A 12580-nucleotide genomic window follows, 5' to 3' on the forward strand; every position below is an offset into this window, starting at 1 on the left:
GTGTGTGTGTGTGTGTGTGTGTGTGTGTGTGTGTGTGTGTGTGTGTGCGCACTGCGATGTGTGTGTTTTCCAGCAGGATACTGACTGAGATTACCCTGTTCCCTCTGGGGGTCGGGTCCCTATCTATCCCTTGGCCTCACCAGAGACCCTCTCAAGATTTCTAACCCCTCATGTACCCTCAAGCTGCCTGACACTCCCCCCTCCCACACCTACCTCCGAGGACCATCAACAAAGAGTGAGAGGACCTGAAGAAGGTGAAGAGGGAAGGAAAAAGAGTGGATTTCCCCCTTCTGACTGACCTTTTTCTGGCTGAACCACATGCTCAATTTTTTTCATCCTGATCATCCCTCTAAATGGCCCAGAACTGTGGTCCCTAAAGCATCCTAGCCACCGTAGGATCAAATTCTGGCCAAAGTTTGGAACAAAGATAACATGTTCTTGGCAGAGATGAGACCAAGGCAGATCTTTGGTGCTCCCAGACCCCGGCTGCTGTTCAAGGCAGTGAGAGTCCAGAGCTAGTCCCCAACACACTCCCTTGACATGGCTCTCTTGGACAGAAGCCAAGTGGGATGCTTCTAATAAAAAATCCAATGTCCTTCCCTTCTTCCATCCCTTTCTCTGAGCTTCTCCTTCCCATTTTGTTAGAATACAAATGGGTCAGGGTACTTCCAGGTGTACCTTCATCTTTCTCCACCCCCACAAAGTCTTGGGCAAATGGAAAAAACAAAAGAATAGGCGGAAGGAGAATGCTGGAGTCACCGGGCAGAGTCCAGCTCTTTCCTGTGGCCTTTCCCTGGTCAGTATGGAACCCTGGCTTCCTAAGAGCTCACCTCTCCTGTGCTTGGGAGTGTTTTTGGTCAGCACCAATATTGGCTGGGCCATCCTAAAACTCAGAGAGAGTGCTGAAAGCTTCTTCAAAGATGCTGGAGGCCTCAGCAAGACCCTGGGCTGTCAGGTGGACCCAGCAAAAGCCAGGCAAGCCCAAGGAGTTCTGGCCAGGTGCACCGCTACACCTGGTGACTTGGGTAGGTCACCTGCCCATACCCCCCAACTTCCTCCTCTATTAGAAACTTCACAGCTTGAGAGACCAAAACACATGAAGCCTCTTTGAGGTTCCAGTAAAAAGAGTGCTAAGTTGCACCATCTCCCAACACTGCTATCATCTCCCTTCCCATGGTTTTATCTCTGGCTTCAGGCCATTTGTTGGCTCTCTGCCTCCCAGGAACACACACCTATTCATAACCTCTGCTCGAACTGACCTCTCAAATTATATGCCCTGCTACCACTGTACATCCCCACACACTGCATACACTGCATGGCCTGCTTGCAATCTTCCCCGGACATAAGATCCCGTTCCGCATCCATGCTGTTCTGGGCTTTTGCACAGAATGCCTCACCCCATGTGATCTCTTGCTGTCAACATCTCTGAGGCCTTTGCACAGGCTTATCCTTCATTTACCCCCTCCTCTAGATTGCCTCCGTAGTTTAGTCATACTTCTAGAACTGTACTTACCACTATATTGTGATTATTTGTTGATATACCTGCCTCCTTTCAAAAGCTTGTATGCTTCTTGTAAAAAAACTGTTCCTTGAAATGCTCACTTTCCATCATAGTATCTGACTAATAGCTGGGCACACATTTCCCAGCCTCCCTTGCTGAGAGGTATAGTCATGTGACTGAATTCTGACCAATGGAATATGGGCAGGGATGATGTGTGTCCTCTCCAGACAGCACATAAAATATCCCTATAATTTTCCACATTCTCTCTTCCCTCCCCTGCTGACTGGATACAGAGATCCACGGTGGGTGGAATCCCCAGATGCAAGAGTCTGGGTCCCTGAATGACTACCTGGAACACAGCCATCCAAGAACCTGTTTGGGTCTATGACATGAGCAGGAAAAAACCCTCTATTTTAACGAGTCACTGAGAGCTTATTACACAGCATTAGCCTGTCCTAACTAATACAAAGGAGTTCAGTCACGGTCCAGTGAACCAGACTGAAAGAGGGAAGACTTAATATGAAATACAGAACCGCCCCCCTGCCACCCAATCAAGTCAAGCATCACATCCCCTATATGAATGAACTACTCCCAAAGCCAAGTTGTCACCCCTGCTTCCCCCTACCCTATCCACCAAATCACACACACAGTATTTAGAATGCCAAGCACTAAGGAAGGGTGGCCTAACAAGGGTGGGGATTGAGGGCTTGCTAGATGACCTACAAAAGTCACCACAGGGGAATGAGCCCCAACTTGAGATCCTAGTTCCACAAGTTTGTAGAAGGCACACAGAGACACAAAGTTGAATTGCAGGGAGGGGCCTTCTCCTCCCCACACAGGCATCTATACCCCTGACACGTGACCTGTAAGCTCACAGGAACATTTCCAAGGATGCGAATAAACCACCTCTGTGGCAGCCCACACCACCCTTGGCAGCTTCTGGCAAGTGCTGGAACAGTGTTCCTCATACAGAGCCCCAATGCCCCAGGTCAAATTCCCACATGGTCACAAAGGCTGAGACCAAATGGGAGAAAGACCACATTTGGACAGAAAGGAAGAAAAAGAAAGATAAGGACTTCAAATGTATCCTTCCAACACTCTGTGCCCTCACTACTCAAGGTGTGATCTAGAAACCAACCCTACTGTCGCCTGAGATCTTGGTGCAAACGCAAAATCTCAAGCCCCAGGCAGGCCTACTGAATCAGAATCTGCATTGCAACAACATCTAAGTAGTCTGTGTGCACGTTAACATTGGAAAGCCCTCGCTGTTCTTTGCTATAGGCATTCCAGCCAAACTTGAGCAGTGTTCCCACAGCAAGCCCAGCCTATACGCAAAGATAGACACACAGGAGAAGGAATGGGAGCTAAACCATAGAGCTGGCCTTTAGAAGGGAGGTGCAGGCCTGGCACCCCATTCCCAAAACTCAGCACCAGCTTGCCACGCATTCATGTATTTATTCAACAACAATTTCCTGAATACCTACTATGTGTCAGGCACTGTCCTGGGCCCAAGGAAAACAAGCTAACGAGCTGGCAAGGTCCTGCTCTCTCAAAGCTCACACTCTAGTGGGGAAGAGATAGTAAATGAGTTGACAGAGAGTCAAACAAGATAATGACACCTTGTGATACGTGTCCTGAAGACAAGAGAATGTGACAATGTGACAGGACTGGCAGGCTGTCTGGGGAAGTGGTCAAGGAAGGCCTTTCTAGAGGTGTCATGTGAGTTGAGGCCAGAGTGCCCAGGAGTCAGCTGCCTGAAGATCTGGGGGAAGAGTTTCCAGGCAGAGGCAATGGCAATGGCAAAGGCAAAGGCAAAGGCCCCAAGGCAACACTGTGCTTGGTGTCCCAGGAGCAAGTGGGTGAGTAGTGAGCTAGAGCCAGCAAAGCAGGGTGCAGGGGACAAGTCTGGAAGGACAGACGGGGGCCCACGACCCAGGGCCTGGGGGCAGGGGTAAGCAGTTGGGAGTTAATTCCCAAAAGAAAGGGAGACTTTCAGAAGGTTATAAACAGAGGTGTGATGTGATCTAATTTATGTTTTAAAAGGATCACTCTATTGGTAGGAAGACAAGAATGAGAGTGGGAAGACCCCTGAGGAAGCCAGCTTAGTTGTCCACGTGTCCTGGGCAGGGGTGACAGGGCTGGACTCAGATGGGGACAGAACAGACAGAGGGGAAGGGGGCAGAGCCCAGCTGCACTTTGATAGAGGTCACACAGGATGCACCAACGTACTCTTGGGTTAGATATGGGACATGTCTGGCCAGGTTTGGGGTGACCCCAACTGGGTTTGAATCCCTTTGGTAGCTCAGGCATTCCTAACAGCTGACCTGGGCAGTCCAAGTTCCCCACCCAGCCTGATGGCCTCAAGGGCTGACGCGGCATCCCCTGCCCTGACGGCTTCCTCCCCGGTCACTGAGGTTGGCCATTCAGCCCATAGGAGTCTTCTTGTAACTTCTCCTTAGGCCAAGGGCTTCCTGATGTCCCTTCACACTGCGGAAGGGGAGGACAAGGTGGAGCCCAGATGGGAAAAGAGAAAAATCCCCAGAGCAAAAATGAAAACGGGGGCACAGTTGCTAGGGGGAGCCCGGTAAAGCAGCCCATGCAGCGAAGCAAGCAAGCAGGGCCGGCCTCGGGTTTCCCAGGCTCTGCAGCAAGCTCTGGTTAATGAGGCTTTCCTGCGGGGAGAGCTCCACTCTGTCAGGGAACCAGGAAACGGAGGAGGAAAAAGTCCCCACAGAGCGGGGTGTCCTCCAGCTCACCCTGGCTCCCAGCTGTAGGTTCCTTGTCCAGGCGGCAGCCCCAGCTGCTGCCCCCGGGGATGACTTCCTCCCGGAGACCTCATAAACGTGGCAGGTGCCCACCTAACACAAGGTGCAGAGAGAAGTGCAAGGAGAGAAGGGGCTGGCTGCTTGAGGACGGCCAGGCCCCTGTGCGCAGGCCCTGCCTCCCTGCTGGGCTCTCCCTCCACAGAAGCGGGAATCTCCCGGACCTTCACCCGAGCCCGAGGCAGTCCTGCCTTTCCACACCTTTGCTCATGCCTATCTCCCTGCCTGGACCACCTTCTCAGTCTGCCGAAAGCCAGCCTGTCTCCTGGACCTACCTCCGCAGAACCCAAGACAGGATGAAGGGAAGCTAGCATTTATCAGGCACCTCCTCTATCCACACCATTATCTTTCTTTTTGAAAGTATCTGATGTCAATTATACCGCAATTAAAAAAAAAAGTATCAAGCAAATGTAAAACTCAAACATTTGTTAAATCTGGGAGGTAGGTCCTCTGCTATGTTATCTTATTTTCTGTAGGATTAAACAATTTCATAACTAAAAATAAACAACAGAACAGAAAAACTAACTGGCTTCAGTGCACTGGCTTCCAGAAGCAGCTGGAAGGACCAGACTGGAGCGCTGGGAGTCCTGGTAAGAACACCATGGATGTAGGTGAGCAATCAAGAGGGCTTGGCTGAGGGCCAAGAAGATGGCATGGGGGGGAAGGTGAGGCAGAGAAAGAGAGGAGGAAGAAGGAAGGAGAGGGGTGCAGGGGTAGAATGTGGGGAGGGGTCTAGATAGGAGCCGGGCTCGTTATATGCTGAGGGCCGAGCATACATGTGACTTATAATTGGAGACGCCTTGCAGGGCAGCCTATGGGCCGGCTCATAGACAGCCCCACCCTTTATCAGTGACTTGTCCATAACAGGTGCTCACCTCTCACCTACCCCTAGGTGATGACAGAGACTTGGACCACAGGACAGCCCCTCACAGACAGAAGATGCTCAAGGGAGAGCAAAGCCCTGGCCCAGGCCTATGTCAAGGCTCTACCTTACCCAGATCACTGACAGCTGGTGAGATATCTGGGGACCAACTTGACTGTATAAGGGCTGCTCCCTGTTCTGCCCAGCTATTTCTAGAGGGGACAGCATCAGGGCAGGTATGGCCTTAGAGGAACAGCTAGCATGGGGTGGGGAGGGACTAGGTGATGGAACAGACAGATGAGACCCAGGGGACCCTCCGTCCCCCTGGACAAGAAGGGGAAGAGCCAGCCTGAGGCTCCTTCCTCCACATCCCCAGCCCTATCCACAGAACCCTGGGCCCCACTCTCTAGGGAAGCTTGGGTGAGGGCTGAGACACCTCTGGCCCCCTGCGGCCATGGGGTCTGGGCACAGCAGGCCCAGGGAAGGGAGACTGCAGTCACGCCTCTTCTGGGAGTGGGGAGTGCCAATGGATGGCATGAAGGGTGTCCTCCGGAGGCAGAGCGGCCTCCCACCAGGGTACCAAGACTGTCACCTGATTCCAAAAGGAATGCCAGGGAAAAGGTCAATTATGAGGCCCCACACTCCCTTGGAAAGGGGAAGGAGCCTCCCTCCCCCAATGGGCTTTTGCTTCGAGGGTACAGACTTGTCAAGCCCCTGGCTCCTTGCAGTCAGTGACCCCCATACAGACCAGGGTCAGGTCCCGCCCTGCCCTTCTCCCAGACTCCTGCTCAGGATGTGATGACAACGTGGAGGGGGAGATACTGATCAGAGAGACCCCGAGACTGACAAAGACATACCAGAGTAAGAGAAAATGCCTCCAGAAAAGATTCTTGAGAAAGGCCACAGGGATGAATGGAGCCATGCCAAGACATAGGCACAGACTCAGAGACCCTTGGAGGGATAGAGATAAATAGAGAAACTGGGGAAAGAGAGAGATGAAGGGAACACCACAGGAAGAATCCAGGACTCAAGAACAGAGAGAAGGAAATGAACATCTGCACAGAAACTGACAATTTCTCTCTCTCTCTCTCTCTCTCTGCTCAGCCTAAACCCTCCCTCCCCAGGCAGGGCAGAGGGTCAGGGCAGCACTCCCTCCAGCGGCCAGCCTAAGCCCACCTGCTTGGTAGCCGAAGCCTTCCTGACAAGGTGGGAAAGGACCCCTCTCCTCTCCAAGGTGCCAGGGCCTCCTAGGCCGGCTCTGCGGTGCTCTGGCCCATGTAGGGGCCGCATCAAAGTTACAAGTGGCAGTGGACAGAAGGGATTCAGCAGGTGGATTCCGGCCAGACTGCCCAGTCTGCATCCTGGCTCCCTCACCTGCAGAGATGGTGGTTCTACGGCTCTACCTCCATCCACCTTAGCTCTCAACTACACATCCAAGAAACCCAGGTATTCCAAACTGGCCTGAAGTGTCCCAGCTGCACCAGAAAGATATACATTGATGGACAGAATCTCGGTTTTGAGTCCTTCTACATTGGGTATATCTCGTGGTCTGTCCCCCTGTCTTGGCCCCAGTCACTGCAGGATGGAAGCAGGAGCGTGCATGGCCCAGCACCCCAAGGGGCACACACAGAGGAGTTTCCCCCCACCCTCCTACTGGGGCTCCTCCTCACAAGGTTCCACAACAAAGAATGGAGCCCATCCCCTGGAGGAGCCAGAGAGGCTGGCCTTCACCAGAGATGCCCTCAGGAGACAGCCAGCGCGGTCTCAGTAGGAAGAATGGCCGCTTGTCGCATGCCAGAACCACCCTGTCTGCGCGCATCTTAACTCCAGCCCATATGCAACCTCCTGCTTCCTGTTCTATTTTTTTTTTTTTTCCCTTAAGGTATACCCGAATGTGGTCCATTTAGCCCTAGGGACACCCGCCCCACTGCACCCACCCTATTCCTAGCCTCCGCCCCAGCCCACCGCTGGCACTGAGCTCATACTCCAGCGTGGCTGAACTGGCCACCGTGTTCTGCTGGGCACCAGATAAATGCTCCCTAATTAGCAGATGGAGCCCAACGCAGGCTGGCATTTAGGGCCGTCAACTGGCCAGCCCTACAGCATTCATTTGCCGCAGCTTGGAGGTGCCCAAGACCCTTCTGTGGCTGAGAGGATGTGCCCCTAGTCCAGGTTGGACAGACATGGGTCCATGGAGCTCCTGCCCTCCTCCACAGGGGCCAGGGGCAACATCAGGAATGACCACCATCCTGACAATTCTCTGTGGTTGCTCCAGACTCTGTGGGGAAGGCTTCCTGGGCCTTATCTCCTGGAAATCTCATTTCTCTGAGGTAGCTTCTGCACTGAGAGCCATTCTGCAGATGAGAAGGCGGAGTCTCGGAGGCTAGGTTATTGTGTGGGATCACCGGGCTGGTAAGAGGTGGGGCCTGTGTGCACACCCACGTTAAATCTGTCTGAAAGCAAGGCTTGAGCTTTCCATCACCATGAAAAACTGCCCCACTGGGAGAGCGAGGCATTTGGCATCAAGAATCCCACAAGTGTGGGGCACCTGAGTGGTTCAGTTGGTTGAGCATCCGACTTTGACTCAGGTCATAATCTCATGGTTCTGTGAGTTTGAGTCCTGCATCGGCTTGCTTCTGTCAGCACAGCCTGTCCTCTCTCTCTCTCTCTGCCCCTCCCCTGTTTGTGCATTCTCTCTCAAAAATAAATAAACATTAAAAAAAAAAAAAAAAAAAGAAAAGAATCCCACAGGCTCTTTTGGAGAGCCTGATGTCACCCAACTGTGGAGGTCTCTGAAGAATCTAAAACCTTTTTTTCCTTAGCTCCAGCTAAATTGAAGATACAAAGGAAACAGTGTTGATTCTCCAGCAACTCCTACAATGGCCGGGTCTGAGGGAACATCCCTGAGATGCAGGAATCACAGCCCCTAAAATCACTTGGGGGGCTGAGGTCCAGCCAGGGCGGCAGGGAGCTGATGGGGGGGGTCACCGCAGCTGGCACCCCTGGGTCACCCAGCTGAAGGAGAAAAACAGTCTTCCCTCAAACAAGCCCATAACTCAGGCTCCGACAGCTCCCCCTGGCTGTCCTACATGCCTAGTTACACACCAGTCAAGAGCAAAACCAACTGTTACCATGGGGCGAAGGGGTGTGAGTATGCCAAGGCCTCCAGCCCAGCTCCGGGAGGCACTTTGACCAGCCTGCCAGGGTGCCTAAGTGTGTGCAGGCCTGATGGCAGTGCTCTATACTCTGGGTTGCTCGCTCATTCCGTGCCTTCTGCCCTACCCCGATTATTCCACCAGCTGGCGGCTCCGGGTTAGGCCAAAGCTGTGGGCCTGGGTTTTCTGCCCAGGATGACGCTGACTTTTCCCCGTGGGGGTCCCCTGTACCAAGCCCAGTGCCAGGAATGTAGCTGGCACTCTGCCAAAGGTGCCCGGATTAACTTGAAATTCCTTCCTGAGGGAAGGGAGAGACTTGGTCACAGCTGAAGGCTCCAGGCACACACATCCACACTCACAGGACACTCACCTGGCCACCACCAAAGACCTTCCTTCCCTTCATTCTCCAGTTTGGAGGGGGACACTGTCCCCCACCCACTCTCCAGCCAGCTTTCCTGCTGCTTATCCGAAGGGGATACAGGGGGTCCCGGTGGGGGCAGAGCCGAGTTTTCTAGGTCAGACCTTCAGGCCTGAGGCCAGAGGAGAAGGAGGTGACATAGGCAGCATCTACACTCAGGGCCTTCCTGAAGTACCACCCGAACACACCCTGACGTGACACCTTCTGCTAGGAAAACAGGGTGCGCGGCTCCAAGCGTTCACGCAGACGGCGTAGCCTGACTCAGATGCTGCCTCTGGCAGAACCGGGGCGTGTTATCCGACAGAGGTAGGAGGAGGTAGGAGGAGGTGGGCGGGACGTGTGGGCTGAGCTCCACCAGGACGCAGCTAACCCTGTGAAGGCAGGTCTGCCGTCTGACTGTTCTGGGAGTTCAAGAGAAGTCTTCGGCTCTCTGCACATGCATCTTGTCCCCGGGGAGAGTGAATGACCCCTCTCCCTCCGGGCGATTTCTTGGTGATGCAACAGGGCGTTCCTGCCCCCCTCAGCCAAAAACTGAAAGAGGACTTCTGGATAGAGGCTAGAATGACCTAGAAGCTAGGGTACCTGAGTTCTAGTCCTGCTGTCACTTAATGCCCTTATAATTTGGGTAAGTCACTTCCCCTGCTGGGGTCTCTTTCCTCATCTGTTTAGGAAAAGGACTACATCAGAGGGTAGCCAATAATTTTCACTCAAGGTGCCCTTGCCAATGGACAGGTAGTCTCTTCCTGAAGGTATCTGGTTTTGGTTTATTTTTAGAAGGACTCTGAGACCATGTCTGGGCTCATGGTCGATGAGCAATGACTGCCATGGGCAAAGGACGGGAACATGCCATGACCAATCAATGATGTCTGCTGTGGGCATGAGGCTGGAAAGTGGCAGCGTGACTGCCAGACATGTATCATCCTGGTAGGTGATCTCCAAGGGCCTTCTAGTTATAAACCACAATTCTACCCCTAATTCCCCAGCAGACATGGTTAACACTGGTTGCCGAGCGTGTACCTCCCATATTCTGATATTTGCACACAGCTGATCTCTCTCCTTGAAAGAGACATTCTCATCAGTCCTGCAGGACAGTTACTGGGGGAGCAGGCCGCCTCCTAAACTCTCTGTCCACCCATAGTCACAAGACTTCACCCAGAAAGTGAGAGACAAGGAAACAATGCCCAGATTTAACACCCAGAAGACATTCCAGCTTTTCTTACAATTTTCCCCATGTCTACAAAGGAGCTTCCCCACTGGGTGAAAATCCCACCAGGGCACAGTGGGAGCAAAGGGCAGACTGAGATGGGTCCTGGCTTCGTGGTGCACTCACAAGAGAGGGTCTCATCTGAGAGGGCCTATGTCCACTGAGCATCCTAGGAGGCATGTGCCTGGATCACTTATACATCATTTGCTAGGAGCACCTTTGCAAATGTATGCAGATACCAAACACGGTGCTCGCAGATGCAGTACTCATCAGTACAAGAAGAGATTAGTTTTCCAAGCATACCTACAGCATGGTGAGTATCCTGCAACTCTGGGCTGTTGCAGAGAGTCAGATAAACTCCCCTCCTCTATTTGTATCCAGCTGGAAAGTTCTCCTGATGGCAGGTTCCAGCAGAGCCCAAGCTCTCTCTTCTTATTTCCCTTTACACATAGAAGATGCGTGAGGCTGTCTCCCACCATCCCCCACCCACCATGACTCTGCCCCAAGGCCACCACCTCTCCCCTCCACCTCTCTTCATCTGCTCTAGACCTGTGAGGCCTCTGTGCACATGATTATTCCTAAAACCACAGGGTTAAGGAAACTGCACAAGAAGGGGGCACTGGCAGGGTACCAAGTAACCCCAGGACTCCAACCCAGTGGTAGGTAAACAGCTTTCTATCCTGAGCTGGCCTCCAGGTAACACTTCCCCAGGCCCTCCTCTCCCAACATTCCCCAGGGAACAGATACCCCCAGCACTCCCCTAACCCCACCCCTGTAAACAGCACAGCCTGCCAGAAGAGAAATCAAGAGAGAGAGGAAGCTGGAGTTCACCCTCAGGCCACAGGGGCAAGATGAAAGGCAGTAGTTAAAGCAGGAGCCAACTCCCGGAGGGGAGGGAAGCCAGCCATAGAATTCCCAAAGGCTACTGGAATCCCCACAGGGTTCCCCTGGAATCCCCCGGTGCTCCATCAGGGATCCAAAAGATGCGTCTTTCCAAGAGCAAGGAAAAACAGTGACCAATAATTACTTGTTTTCCTAATAGTGTTGCTGGGAGAGAAAGAGCATTGGTAATCACTCTTTGGAGGTGAAAAGCTTTATCTAGGAAATGCTTAACACTGCCACCTGACTCTCCTGTCTGGAGGCAGGCTGCACCACGTGGTGAGAGTGGAGCCTGTATCAGTGGGGCACAGGAGGAGACATCTGCCTGCAGATGGCATGGGCATCTCTACCTATTTTCTCTCAGAGTTATGTTTCTGAGGGTCTAACTAGTGAGCTTTCAGCTTCCCCATCGAGAGTCTCAATGCTCTCGTGTATGGGTGTATGGGCTAGTGTATGGGTGTTCTTTACATGGATTATCTCATTTCATTCTTAGTATTACCCCATGAGGCAGGTATTTTTGTTATCCCCATTATACAGATGAGAAAACCGGGGTGCAGAGAGGTTAAAGAACTCACCAAAGGTTATATACTAACAGTATATCGCTAACAATGAGGGCTGGAGCTGGTCTTGGACCCCAGTCACCTTGGCCCTGGAGTACCTGCCCATAATCCTTGCACCCACAACCATGCAGCCCTTAGTGTTTTTGGTCGTACCACCAAAAACCACCCAGTACTTCTTGCCCCAATACACAGTTCATGTGTTTTGAGCAATGTTTGAATACAAGATTCCGGTTTGATAAGATAATTTGGACAGGTCCCTGGGGTTTGATGTAATGGGTTCTAACCAGTTCCATTCCATAGGGATGATTTAGAAGGATGGTTCAGGAAATATGACATAATGTGATTTTAATAATTATTGTCATTTTTCTTCTCTTGGTAGATAAGCTCTTAGTGTCTATTTTTTTTAACCTGTGTGTTTTCTATCACATTATAGTATAATGACCATGAGAGACATATTTTATTTTAGACTTCCCACTTTTCCCAATCCTCCCATAGGTATCCTTTTAATTATTAAATATTAACATCGTAAATAATACATGAATACATTATTTTTTTATATAAAGTAAAACATTACAAATAAGGCTAAGTTTCCCCTTTGACCAAGATCCTCTTCTCATTGATGCCCCAACCCTCTTCCAGAGATAACTTTATTATCAATTTGGAGTGCATCCTTCCAGATCTTTAAAAAATATTTATATACTTAGGCTGTATATGTACTTGCAAAAGATATGTCTTGCTGTTGCTTTTGCATAATTGCTATCATACTGTACTGTTTGAAATCTGCAGTGGTCATTCATTAACATTTCTTAGTTATTCATCCATAGAACTGAGATCAATCTCATTTGTTTTGACTGTTGTACAACGTGGTATGAGAATACCACAGTTTACTTAGCAGCCCTCTGTGCCATGTTTCCCACTGTCACCACGGCAAACAACGTGAGGCTCTCTGTGCCTTCCTGGGACTGGGGACTGACATCAGTCATGGCCGATGTTCTCTGTCCAGGGTGTGTGAGCAATCACAATGACCCACAGCTCACCGCACAGCTGGGACTTGTACTGCCATGCCAGGCAATGGAAGTCTGTAATCCTTGGAATGAAACTGTTCTTAGAACTTGGCGTGTTATCTCCCCAGGCTTGGGCCGCCTTGCCTTTAGTGTAGGGTCAATGGTCTCAAACAAC

At 51.5% G+C, this 12580-nt stretch overlaps 1 protein-coding gene across 7 annotated transcripts in view; it reads right to left on the reverse strand.

The window, feature by feature from the left end:
• Positions 1-12580, reverse strand: part of SH3PXD2A (SH3 and PX domains 2A) — a 243574-nt gene that overhangs the window by 170027 nt on the left and 60967 nt on the right. Inside the window, exon 1 of one of the 7 annotated variants that reach the window (XM_040486335.1) lies at positions 8711-8967. The exons of the other annotated variants lie outside the window; for them this stretch is intronic. Coding sequence (XP_040342269.1) covers positions 8711-8743 — 33 coding nt within the window. The 5' untranslated portion in view covers positions 8744-8967. Of the gene's footprint in view, positions 1-8710; positions 8968-12580 lie in introns of those variants that run through there. 7 annotated transcript variants of the gene reach the window in all.

Source organism: Herpailurus yagouaroundi, unplaced genomic scaffold (assembly GCF_014898765.1).
Source record: "Herpailurus yagouaroundi ecotype Mexico unplaced genomic scaffold, PumYag 163, whole genome shotgun sequence".
NCBI lineage: Eukaryota > Metazoa > Chordata > Mammalia > Carnivora > Felidae > Herpailurus > Herpailurus yagouaroundi.